This window comes from Furipterus horrens, unplaced genomic scaffold (genome assembly GCF_987537825.1).
Source record: "Furipterus horrens unplaced genomic scaffold, mFurHor1.1.pri manual_scaffold_5, whole genome shotgun sequence".
In the NCBI taxonomy this organism is placed as follows: domain Eukaryota; kingdom Metazoa; phylum Chordata; class Mammalia; order Chiroptera; family Furipteridae; genus Furipterus; species Furipterus horrens.
Window position 1 is genome coordinate 105,210,380 of NW_028327175.1, and position 13,555 is coordinate 105,223,934.

Consider the following 13,555-nt stretch of genomic DNA (forward strand, 5'->3'; position numbering starts at 1 on the left):
TACTGCCATGTGGGATAATGGCCCTGACACTGCCTCAACTTCTCATTTTTTCTAGAAAACTTGGACAGTTTGAATTTATGTGAAACTTCCTGATTTTTAAATGTTTGTTCACATTTTCTAAAATCACTATGCCAACCAAATGAGAAAACCTACAGGCCTGTAAGACACAGCAATTTACAACAATGAGCCAGATTCCTTCCTCAGGCTCCCCCACCCCAGTCACGTCTGCAGTACAGTTTTTCCACATCAAGTGGGGCAGCTGATATAATCTATCTCCAGGAGTTTGGGGAAGATGGAATTAGATACCAGATGGACAATACTGGCTCAGAACATGTGCCCGATCAACATTAGTCAGCACTGTACCATGTTTCTTTCTTGAACACATTCATGATCACACTTACGGGGTCGTTGACGGTTTCAGAGAACAGGGGCGAGCGGTCTGAGAAACAGGATAGTACGAGTTGAATCAACACGAGGGAGAAGTAAATGTAGAAAGTGACATCACGAAACACGTCGACTCTGGCATCCTAAACGTGAGGGCAGAAGGAGAAAGAGGACATCATTTTCCGGAATTAGCTTCCAGAGGCTGGGAAGCAGGCTGCAGGAGGCCCACCACGTAGCATGCAGACCCAGTGACAAGCTTTCCTGCCCCGACCTGCACCCCCCTACAAGTCAACATAAAGCGGTGGTTCAATCACAGTGTGGCCCACACCACCTGTGGAGAGTGTCCGCCACGGTGGGAGGAGGCCCAGGCTTGGGAGTGAAGCAGACCCACATTCAAGCCCTGTCTCTGCTCATACTGGCTGTGGGACTTGGTCAACTTGCTTAAACCTCTCTGTGCCTCAGTTTTCCCATCTATAAACAGGGGTGATTCTACCTCCCAGGGACACTTGGCAGTGTGTGGAGACATTTCTGTTTGTCCTAACTGGCACCCAGCGAGTGGAAGCTAGGGATGTCCCCAACATACAACAAAGGACAGGACAGCCCCTGACAACAAAGATGTCTCTGGCCTAAACGTCAATTATTGCTGAGGCTGAGAAACCCTGGCAGAGTAATTCTGAGAAGTCAATATGGATTCATGAAAAGAACTCAGTCCTCCACCTGGCACTTTGAAAACACAAACTCAATAAATGTCAGCTGCCATCACTAGTAAAGGCAGTGTACTCTACACTGCAGGTGCTCAGTGAAAGTTTCCTTCCTTCGCCTGATGCCAGTTCCCGATTAGCTCAGAGGTGGCAGGGAACAACAGGACAGAGTCTGAAAGCGCGTGCTCCTCAGAACTCTCAGGAGCAGCAGATGGCAGTTAGCGTGAACCACTTCTCAGCCAGACCAGCGGCTGATAGCACCAAGGTAACGTGGTGACAGCCTAGGGCCCCCTGGGGGAGCAGCCGCTTTGCGAACACTGCCCCCCACTCAGTTCCGTTCCAGACTGAAGACATCTGGAGCCGACTTCCCTTGCTGTTTACTGCTGACAGGGGCTCCCAGGGTGATGTGCCTCCGCCTGCGGTTCCTGCACTGGGAGCGCCCACGTGGGGCTCCTTGGAGCGATGCAGACAAGCAGGTCAGTGAGGAAAGAAGGCTAGGGAACAAAGGCTGGGTGCGGTATGGAAATCCCCAGGGAAGAAGCCAGGCCCACGTGGTAGCCATCTCCTGGTTCCCCTGGTAAAGTGTGACTTCCACAAGGAACGGGCATTTCTCCCAAGGGCCACTGCAGGAAGCTGCAGAGTGAGGCCACCACTTACCTCTTTTAAGGCAGACATGATTTTAGATCTCAAGATGACAAGGGCACACAGTAGGGCTACAAGCCAGAATGTGAGCATGATCCCTGAGGACTGGACTCCCTTCCTTCTCTCGAGTTGAATTAAAAAGGTAGCAAGCAGCTAGAAGAGAGAAGCATACAATAGGAGTCATCAGGAGAAGGCCAGGACCCCAAAGCCCCATGGTCCCCAAGGCCCCCACAGTCCAGGGGCCTAGAAGACGTTAGGCCTGGAGTAGGGCTGCCCTTAGCCCGTTGTTACAGGAACAGCCTAGAGGAGGGCTTGGATCCAGTCCCAGCTCTGCTCTTTCCCTGCTGGGTGACCCTGAGCAAGTTACCAAACCTCTCTGAGCCTCCACTGCCTCGCCTACAAAATGGGGTTGATGACAGAACCTACCTCAATGGCTGTGGGAATTTAATGAGAGCATTTGTAGGTTTGGGGTAGGACGGGGTAGCTCAGTGTAGAACTGAATGGGCACACTTTTTCTTAAAAGACCAGAGAGCAAATATTTTAGGCTTTATAGGCCATAAAGTTTCTGTCACAACTACTCAATATTGCTACTGTAGTGTGAACAGCCCTAGATGATGATACATGAATGAGTAGACATGGCTGTGTGCCAATAAAACTTTATTTATAAAATGAGGCAGTGGGCACAACCTTAATTTGGAACTGGAAAGACCTGTGTTCAGACAATCCTTTGGGCAACAGTGATAACCTTTCTTTATGGAGCACCTGTTACCTCTGCCTCCCAGGAAGCACTCACATGCACTAACTCAGCACACCCTCTGCATCCCCAAGAGCAGGACCCTCAGTGTGCATTCGAGGAAACAACGTTATTTAATCTACCTATGATCACACATCTCATCTTCAGGGATTTTCATTAGAGCCATGGTGGTGGTGGATTGAGACTTTTATTTCATTCCTGATACCTGGGGATACTACTTCCATTTTATATGTGACTTCGTGATCAGAGAAAGAAAATAAACAATAAAATTGCTTTTCCCTGAAAAAAGGAAATGTCACAGCCCTCCTCCAGAATGGCAGTCACCCTCTTCAGGCAGATCCCCAAGGCCAGTCACGGCCACAAGCCAACTCCTCAGGAGCTGTAGGACACCCATGCCACCCCCCCCCCACACATAACCCAGCTGCTGGAACCAAAAATACATCTGTCCATCTGTCCTCCTCGGTTACCCTATCTCCTTCATTCCCTACATCTAGTCCATCAAAAACACACACTGGCTCTGCCACCAAGGCCAGTCCTCAGTTTACCCGCTGCTTACCCCAATCCCAGCCTCCAGCCCCTCTTGCCAGATGACCCTATGGCTAACCCTGCCCCCCCCCCCACAATGATCTCCCAGCTTCCACCCCTGCCCAACAATCTGCTCTCCACTCAGAGGCCACAGTTAGCTTTAAATATGCAAAGCCAGGCATATCACATCCTTGCTGAAAACCCTTGTCTTTAGGACTGGGGTTTTAACTTGGGTTCCAAGGACAGGTTGTGGATAGAGCCTGAGAGTCCATGAACTTGGATGGAAAAAAATGACAGCTTCGGTTTTCCACATCAGCATCACCAGTCATAAGTGAAGGCAATAAACTGCAATGGCAATAGCAGCACCCAGGGCTCTGTCACCATTAGAAACTGCATCTGAAAACATAGTTGAAGATGTCCCAACTATCTTGTTTGGTTGTTGCTATTTGGAAGTTAAGGAGGCATCACACCTGTTGCAAATCTTGATTTGAAATCCATTAATAGAGAAGCATGTATATTTTTTACTTTGGTTTTTTTAAACCTTTTGATAACTGTATTTAAATGTAATTGGTTTCCCAGTCCAAATGCCCTGCAACTAAAGAATAGGGGGAAAAATGGGTGGTGGAACCATACATTCAAAAGTACTCAGCAATTCAAAAGAAAAAAAACCATCTTTGGATACACTCAACACAGTTAAACCACAGGAGCTATGACTCAAACTGCTCTAGCTTGCATGGTTCTACTCATGTGACATTCTGGAAAAGGCAAAGTGACAGGGACACATCAGCAGTTCCCAGGAAAGGGCAGAGGCAGAGGCTGACTACAAAGGAGCAGCACGAAAGAGCTTTTCAGGGCGACGGAACTGCTCTATACTGTGGAAGCGGTAGTCACAGGACAGCATATGTTCATCAGCTATACCAGGGGTCCCCAACTGACGGGCCGTGAACTGGGTACTGGTCTGGGCCTGTTAGGAACTGTGCTGCACAGCAAGAGGTGAGCTTGAATGTAATGCACTTGCATCACCCCAAACCACACGTCCCCACCCCTCCCTATTCCATGGAAAAACTGTCTTCCACGAAACCTGTCCCTGGTGCCAAACAGTTGGGGATCACTGAGTTAAACCTCAAGTAAAAATATAAATGCACAGCACAAAATCTTCCTATATGAATGTGTGTGCGACTGGTTTCCTTTGTAATCCCATATATTTTAAGAACACTATTCTGAGAAGGAGACCAGACTAGCAAAGCAGAAAGGGTCCATGGCACAAAAAGTTTTAGAACCCAGCATTGGGAGTGAAAAACAACTTAGCCTGAAGCTCTTAAGGTTCCTCAGAGTCAGGCCTTCACCATCCCAGCTCCCCTTCTCTCTTCCTCAACCTCTCCATCCCATCTGCACTGGCCAGCTCTCAATTTCTCCCTCCAACCCCAGGATTTTTGCACATGCTATTCTCACCAACGGTTGGCCCTCTACTCACGGTCCCTTCAACTTTTTAACATCCTGCTCGTTCTTCAGGCCTCAGCTCCATCATCCCTTCCTCGCTACTCTCTAGACAAACAAGTCCACCTAACTTCACTCTCATGGCAATTTGCACACAATAAATATTTTGTGCCATTTTGGGGGAATCATTTGTTGAATGTCTCTTTGCTTAGCTGGACTGTACACTCCATGAGGACAGGAACTGTGTTGGTTTTATCTTCAACTTCTGGCACATGTTGGAAATAAAAAATATTTGCTGACTGCCTCGCATCCTATATTCCTAGTACCTGCTTATTCCAGTCCCCGGGGGCGTCAGGAGAATATTCCTGCAACAGAAATAGCAGGGCTGGTCCTTCATTCTGTCATGGAGCCCTGAGAAAGAGAGAGACTGAGGACCTTACAGGCCAGTTCACCTCTTGGTCAGCCCTGCTCAGAGCCCCAAAGGGTATAAAGCTCAGTGACCCTCAGCCCATCACACCTGTGTCTCCAGCACCACAGGCAAAGGCATGAACGAAGAATTAAAAGACTAGGAATGGGGAAAGTTAAAGGAATATTAGCTATCCCAGCCCAAACTACTCCATTTTGATATCCCCTTGCCAAAATGTAGAGCTCAAGACCTCCAGGCCAGCAAAACCAAGCCCTTTACTTCCTCATTCCCCCAATACATTTATGGAGTGCTTACTGCATGTCAGGCATGGAGCAAGGCTCTGTGGACATGTAGGACAATTAGCAAAGAGCCCCACAGACACAGGGGGACAGATCCTGGAGCCAGATAGCCTGCATGTGAAGCTGGCTCTGCTGCTTACTAGCTGTGTGACCTTGGGCCAGTTCCATCACTTCTCTGTGCCTCAACTTGCTTATCTACAAAATAGGGATAATGAGCAAATATACTTAAAATGAATATACAGAGGGATCAGGACAGTACCTGGCACAGAGCACACACTGTTAATGTGAGCTATAAATATTCATGGTCCTTCACAACCTGGCTCCAACCTGCCTTTCTTGACCCACCTTCTGCCACATCCACCGTCTACTCCCTGAACCCCCACTCACCTTCTTGCTTCAAGCAAGGCTCCTCATCCTCCCCCAGATACTCCCTCTTGGCCTCCAACCCTCCCTTGGACACACTGTTTTCCCTGCTCAAAACATCCTGCCCCAAACATGCTCCCCCCTCATTTTGCAACAATCAAGGGCTAGGCTTGCCAAGGACCTGGCAGGACCCAAGGCATATGGTACCTCATAGGAATGGCCCTCAATTCAGAGTGTCACTGCAGAATGCAAAGGCTAAAAGCATGGCCTCTAAGTGACCACCTCTCACTTGACCATGTATTAGCTGTGTTATGCAGAGTGTATAACCTCTCTGTGCCTTAATCTCCTCACCTTAAAACAGAGACAAAGCAGTACCTATCTCACAGCTGTTCTGAGAATCAGACATAATAGGTACTCAAAACACACCAGCTGTTTCTGTCTCCTATTTCTGTCTCCCACTACATTAGGGAACCCCATGGGGCAGGGAGGTTTCTCATTCAGTTTTGCAACCCACTCCTTGTGCCAGAACCTAAAAACTCAAGAGGCCATTGGGTCCCAGGCAAGTACTATAAATGGCTGAGCTAGCCAGTGCAAGAACTGAGTATAGCAAGTGCAATACAGGATGGCACCTGCACTCAGCCTCAGTGGCAGGGAGGTCAATAGGGCACAGTGGGGGCTGTGACAAACTGGACTATGCATGCTTCATTTAAAGGCTACAGTCACCTCTCAGCTCCAGCTGATTACTGCCCTAGAAGGCTACAAGTCCAGTGTCACCAGATCTTTGGGTTTTTCAAGAGAAGCCAGACCTCTGGATTTTTACTGTGAGATCACATTTCTAAATACTAGTAGCTTTTGGTCTCCACAGTGTCTGACAGACAGCCAACTCCTACTTACCATGGTGATGCCCAAGAGGGTTGGGCTGACCAGAAACACTGGGGCCAGGAACTTGACCCAACTTCTTTCCCAGAAAGAGTAGAAGAGGTCTGCCCAGCATACAATCCACAGCAAAAACCCCAAGGCCTGGAAGAGAAGTACATGCATGTCTTACAACAGATAGCACTGGAGCTTGCCCCAGCTCAGACCTCAGCCTCAGGGGGACCAGCCAACCCCTACACCATCAGCTATGGTCCTTGAACACAGCACATACCCTCTGGAACACACACAAGTGCTAAGTGGGGTGAGCCACCATCTAAGCCATCTCATGCTGGTCTGTAACCAGTATACCGCCCCCTCCCACACCCCAGGCATGACTTAATTTGTCTGGTCACCATTCACCCCAGCACCTGAAAACTCAAGAGCTCAGTCTAGAACTTATCTATACCAGCAACCCCAGCACAATAACCATTCATTCAACAACACTCATCCAGCCAAAATTTACTCAGGGCCTGCTATGGGCCACATACTTTTAAAGGTGCCACGGATCCAACAGTAAAGAAAATAGTCAAAAGGGCCAGCCTTCATGGAGCTGAAATTCTAGTAGAATGGAAATAGGCAAGAAACAAACTGAAAAATATATACTACAATGCCACAGAGTAAGTGATATGAGGAAAAACAAAACAGGTAAGATAGGATAGTCAGGGAAGGCCTCTCTGATCAGGTGACATCTGAGTAAAGACCAAAAGTGAGTATTTGAAGGAAAGAAGCAGTCAGGCAGCGAGAACGGCAAATGCAAAGGCACTGGGGTAGAAACATGCTTAATGGGTTTATGGCTACTGTGGAAAGGGCAATGGGCTCAGTAGGAGATGGCTGAACAGGAGCCTGGAGCTAGATCAAGCTGCACCACTGTTAGCACTTCAGATTTTATTCCCCATTGTGAGAAGTTACCAGAAGGTTTTTGAACAAGGCAAGGATAAGACCCGATTTACATTTTAAAGGCAGATGTGTTTTCCCAGAGGTCTAAGAGGAAGACAGGAGATAGGCTTGAATTAGAGTATGAACAAGACAGGTCTGAACAGCGATATAAGCAAAGGGACAGAGTCAGTAAAACTACTCAGGTCTTCCTGTTTACCAAGGGTATACAGAAATAAGTCTTGGGAAATGTAGCTTTAAAATATTACTGAGAGCTACCGTTATAAAATTTAAAAGATTCCTAGGGAGTTTTATCGCATACCTGATTATACTCAGGCAATGACAAAGCCACACTAAGTGAAAGCTGCCAGCCTTTCTGACTCCCAGGCAATTTGCCCTACGTACTGGCCCCTTCACTTCTGAGCTTCAAATCACTGCCTCGGAAATTATTTGTCATGTTTTATTTTTTTAGCATACATTGGGAACACTTGAAATCTCTTAAATCCTGAGGCCCGGGTCTTCTCTAGTGTTAGCAACTGTGCAGCAAAAACTATCCACAGTAAATGGAATTCATTCCACACATGCTGTGTTCAAGCACACTAAATAAGAAGCCTATTTTATAAATGTCTTTATTAAGTGTCAATATTAGGATGAAGTTTTTCATTTGCTACATCAACCATCATTTCAGAAGTTACCTTTTGGACAAGTTGATTTCAGAATCTGTAAAATGAACTAAGAATCTTGTGTATCAGATTAAGATGTGTGAGAATAATGTGCTCATAAAGCATATGTCTTGCAAAAAACACATGCGCAAAAAAACAAAACAAAAAAATTACTGAGATACATGCTAAGTCAACAGGAAAAAGTAGAATGAGGAGCATGTTATATCCATGTTCCCAACGTGTCTTTCCCTCAGAGGGCTTATACTTGTATATGGGGAAAAACAGTAACTGTACACTGGAGACACCAAATGCCACTTCAACCAAATAATCCAAATTAATCCCATCAAAGAGCTGGCTACCGTGCAACCCTAGATTTAACAGTCTGAGGACACAACGTCCCTCTTGTAGTTTTCCAGCCAGGAGGGCAGCACTTGAATCCAATCACGAGGAAACAATATACAAGCCTGAGTAGAGAACTCATTCTAAAACAACTGGCCCACATTCCTTAACTATGACAATGTCATAAATCAAAGAAAGGAGATCTTCTAGATTAAATAAAACTAAACAGGCAGTATGATTCAATGCAATACATGATTTTGGACTGAATTCTGAACCGGATGTAAAAAATGTTCAAAAGGAAGAATTGGGACAATTGGGACAACTGAACTATAGACAGATTTTTTTAAAATGTCCATGTTAAATTTCCTGAATTTAATAACCGTACTGTGGTTACATTAAGAGAGTATCTGTGCTTCGAGAAGAGATACACTTAAGAATTAAGGGGTAAAGAGGCATGATGGCTGCTACCTATTCTCCAATGATTCAATAAAAATAAATAATGTGTATATGGAGAGAGCAAAAACAAACGATAAAACAAATATGATAAAATGTTAAAAACCGGTGACTATCAGTAATGGGTATACAGGGCTAGGGGGATTTCCTGGTATCATTCTTGCAACTTCTCCAGTGTATGAAATTATTTTAAGATAAAAACTTCTCTTTTACCTCCTCATTTTTTAAGAAATTATAGTTGACATACAATATTACATTAGTATCAGGTATACAACATAGTGGTTCTACATTTATACACCTTACAATGCGATCACCATGATTTGTCTTGTGATGATCTGTCACTGTACAAAGTTATTACAATATTACTGACTATATTCCCTGTGCCGTACATTATGCCCCATGACTTATTTATAACTGGAAGCTTGTATCTCTTATTCCCTTCACTTTTTGAAATAATTTTTTTTCATTAACAGTTGATATACAATATTATATTAATTTCCATAATTAGACATTTATATCACTTAATGAAGTGACCACCCTGCTAAATCTGATACCCATCTACCACCATACATGTACATAGCTATTACGATATTATTGACTCTAGTCCCTGCGCTGTGCTTTACATCCTCAAGATTATTCTGTAACTATCAATCTGTACTTCTCAATCCCTTCACTGTTTTTACCCAACCCCCAACACTCCTCCTATCTGGCAGAGGTCCAAGTGTTCTCTAGATGTATGAGTCTGTTTCTATTCTGCTTTCATTTAGTTTTTAGATTCCACATACATGTGAAATTATATGGCATTTGTCTTTCTCTGACTTATTTCACTTAATGCAATACCCTCTAGGCCCATTCATGTTGAGGCAGATGGAAAGATTTCATTCTCTTTTATAGTTGAGTCATATTCCATTGTGCATAGGTACCACTTCTTTATCAATTCACATATTGATGGATACTTAGATTGTTTCCATATCTTGACTAGTGTAAATAATGCTGCAATGAACATATGAATGTATACATCTTTTTGATTTAGTGTTTTGGAATAAATACCCAGAAGTGGAATTGCTGGGTCCTTCTTTGTCTCTTGTTATAACTTTTGTTTTAAAGTCTCTTTTGTATGATATAAGTATTGCTACACCCCAGCTTCTTCTTTTTTTTTTCATTTCCATTTTCATGAAATATCTTTTTCCATCCCTTTATTTTCGGTCTGTGGGTGCCTTTAGATCTGAAGTGAGTCTCTTTTAGACAGCATATGCAAGGATTTTGTTATCCATTTAGCCACCATGTCTTTACACTGAAGCATTTAATTCATTTGCATTTAAAGTAATTGTTGAAAGATATGTATTTAATGCCATTTTATTATTCATATTCCTTCTCCTCCTCCTACCCCTCTTCCTCCACTTCTTCTTCAAGAAGACACTTTAACAATTCCTTGTAATACTGGTTTGATGGTGATGAACACCTTTAGCTTTTTCTTCTCTGGGATACTATCTGTCCTTCAATTCTAAATGATAGCTTAGCTGGGTAGTTATCTAGGGTGCTAGTCTTTGCTTTTCATGACTTTGAATATTTCTTGCCAGTCCCTCTGGCCTGCCAAGTTTCTGTTGAGAAATCAGCTGACAGTCTTATGGGAGCTCCTTTGCAAGGTAACTAACTGCTTTTCTCTTGCTGCTCTTGAGATTCTCTCTTTTTCTTTAACCTTTGCCATTTTAGTTATGATGTGTCTTGGTATGGTCCTCTTTGGGTTCATCTTGCTTGGGACTCTCTGCACTTCCTGGACTTGTCTTTTCCTTCACCAGGTTAGAGAAGGGTTTTCAGCCATTATTTCTTCAAATCCACTGCTGTCTCTCTCTATCTTCAACATCTGATGTTGTCCCAGAAGTCTCTTGAACTATCCTCATTTTTTTAAATTCTTTTTTCTTTTTGCTGTTCTGATTGGGTGTTTTCTGATACCTTGTCTTCTAAATGACTGATTTGATCCTTTGCTTCGTTGAATGTGCTGCTGATTCCTTCTAGTGTATTCTTCATTTCAGTTATTGCATTCTTGATTTCTGACTTTTTTTTTATGGTTTCTATGTCCTTTTTAATGCTGTTCAGATTATCACTATGTTCCTTGAGCATCCTTATAACCATTATTTTGAACTCTGCATCTGGTAGATTGCTTGTCTCCATTTTGTTTAGTTCTTTTTCTGAACATTTCTCCTGTTCTTTCTGTTGCAACATATTTCTTTGTCTCCCCATTTTGGCAGCCTTCCTATGTTTGTTTCTCTGTATTAGGTAGAGCTGCTATGTCTCCCAATTTAATAGAGTGGCAATACATAGTAGGTATCCTATAGGGCCCAATGGCATCACCTTCCTGGTCATCTGAGCGGGACACTCCAGATGTACCCCCTCTGTGAGCTGTGTGCAGCCTCCTGTTGTAGCTAATATTTGATTGCTGTTGGCATGTTAATGGGAGGGGCTGACCCCCAGGCAAATCAGCTACAAGAAGCAGACACAGCTAGAGCAGAGAAGCTGCTGTGCAGGGGCTGACTCCACAGAGCAGAACTTGCTTCAGCGGGGCTCTGGTGCCCACTGAGTCTGACCCTTGAGTGTGTCACTCACAGAGGTGGTTGGGTGGTGCTCTGGCGTGGTCTGAAGCTGGCCTCTGTGTGTACTAGCTCTGGGGCCTCCCAAGAGGTCCTCACAGGTCAGCCACAACCTGTTTACAGCCACCAGCATGAGCTACAAAGCAATCTGCAGATGGCTGCTAATTATGCTGGACTTGGAGCTGCCACGGAGAAGATAAGCTGCAAACTGAGTCCAGCTACCACTAATTCCAGGCTTGGGGCCACAGGCAAGAGGTATGGGGCACATCGAGGCCAGATGCTGCTTGTTTGGGGTTTATGAACCTTTGAGAGATTTTCGGAAAGTTTGCAGCATGAGACAAGAGAAGGCCATTTATCTGGAGTTTCAGAAATGGTGCCCATCTGTCGGCTCTGTGGAGACAGGGCTCATCAAAGGAACAACAGCCTCTGCCAGCACTTCTGTTTGGGAGAAAACTGCCCCTCCAGCTCTTGCCCTGATGCCAGGCACTTCAGTTCTTCCCTGTATGTCCCTGGTGCCTCTCAATCTGCTGCCCTAGTGCTGGAGCTCAGAGGGAATGAGTCTGAGTAAGTTCATGGATGGGCCCTTTAAGGGGAACACCTGGGACTCCGGGACCCCTCTGTCTCCCTCAGCCACAATCCCCACTGGTTTTCACAGCCAGAAGCTATGGGGACCTTTCTTCCTGGCACTGGAGCCCTGGGCTGGGGGGCCTGGTGTAGGGCTGGGCCCCTCATTCCTCAGGGAGTACCTCTGCTGCCAAGATATTTCTCCTCATTTTTAACTGCCACATAGGTGTGGGACCAGGCCATTTGTGTCTCTGCCTCTCCTACCAGTCTCAACATGGCTTCTTCTGTATATCCTTAGTTATAGGACTTCTATTCAGCAAGACTTCAGGCAGTTCTGAATGATGGTTGTTCTATAGTTTAGTTGTAATTTTGATGTGGTCATGGGAGGTTACCAGCACCGCATTTAGGAAGCCAAAAACTTTTTTAAGTAAAAAGATATCCCTGGTCTAATAGGAAAACTTTCTGATTATCTCCTGACAATCTGTTGAGATGGATCCTATCATCCCCATTATAATGATGGGAAACTGTGCTTAAGGTCCTACAGCTAGTCAGGAACAGAGGCGAGATGTGAATCCCTGTCTGAATCCAAGGCGCAGCCTTATCTACCACATCATGATTCTGTCTTCTAGAAAAAGGAACTCAGGGCTGATGAAGTAGAAGAAACATGTCCGTTTTCACCAACCATCAGTCCCCACCCAGGAATAGCTCCCTCCCCATGATGACTTACAGTTTTGGCTTTGTTGAGATGTGTCATCTGAATGTAGCCCCGATCATGGTGGGAGAGATAAAAGAAGTAGAAGGGGAAGCAGACCCAGAGGTAAAAACAAGGCACCCACACCAGGACAGTGTTCTGAAAGCACTTGGTGAAGTCGGGATTGCTGGTGTACCACGTGACGTTCCACTCCTGCAAACACAAACACAGGCAGGGGTCAGTGGGACGTGCCAAAGAGGGACAGGGGCCCATTGGAGTTCAAAACTAGGTGTCATGGGGTTCAACAGAAAGACAACCCCCATGCACCTGAGGCTCTCTCAGGCAGAATGTGCAAACTGGAGAGTTCAGTGCCAGAAAGACAATGAAACAAGGAATCAGAAATAAAAGGTTTGCCTCATCACACATAACAGGTTCCTGGGAACTGTGGCAAACTCCACTCTTGTACAAAAGACGGAGATAGACATTTAAAGGGGATCTTGAGGGGCAATTTCCTGTAAATTGAAGAGTGCCTTAGTCTTACGAATCATTCCTAATTGAGGACTTTCTAATCTTCATCACCATTATCATCTTCATCACCACCACCATCATCATCATTACTATCACAATCACTCTCATCAGCACCACCACCACCCTCAACACCATCTTCCTCACCACAATTAGCATCAGTAGTGATGACAGCAGCAGCAGCAGCGGCATGGATAACAGCTGAATTGCAGTTGTAGTGCTAGGCCCTAATCTAAGTACTTTATATGTATCATCTCCTTTAATTCTATTAGCACTTTATCCCTCCTTTTTCAGATAGGAAAACTGAGGCACAGAGATGTTCGATGATTTGTCCAATATCACACAGCTGGTAAGATCTGAAGCAGAATTTGATTCAAACTCAGGTAATTTGGTTCTGGAGTCCCTGCATTTAACGACTAAGCTATCCATCCGTG

General features: G+C 45.0%; 1 protein-coding gene across 1 annotated transcript in view; it reads right to left on the reverse strand.

The window, feature by feature from the left end:
* ABCC1 (ATP binding cassette subfamily C member 1 (ABCC1 blood group)) overlaps positions 1 to 13,555 on the reverse strand; it is a 145,805-nt gene that overhangs the window by 93,308 nt on the left and 38,942 nt on the right. Inside the window, exons 2-5 of the mRNA XM_090276966.1 lie at positions 12,633 to 12,809; positions 6,406 to 6,531; positions 1,743 to 1,880; positions 402 to 527 (exon numbers count right to left, since the gene is read on the reverse strand). Of these exons, the coding sequence (XP_090133092.1) occupies positions 402 to 527; positions 1,743 to 1,880; positions 6,406 to 6,531; positions 12,633 to 12,809 (567 nt within the window). The remainder of the gene's footprint in view (positions 1 to 401; positions 528 to 1,742; positions 1,881 to 6,405; positions 6,532 to 12,632; positions 12,810 to 13,555) is intronic.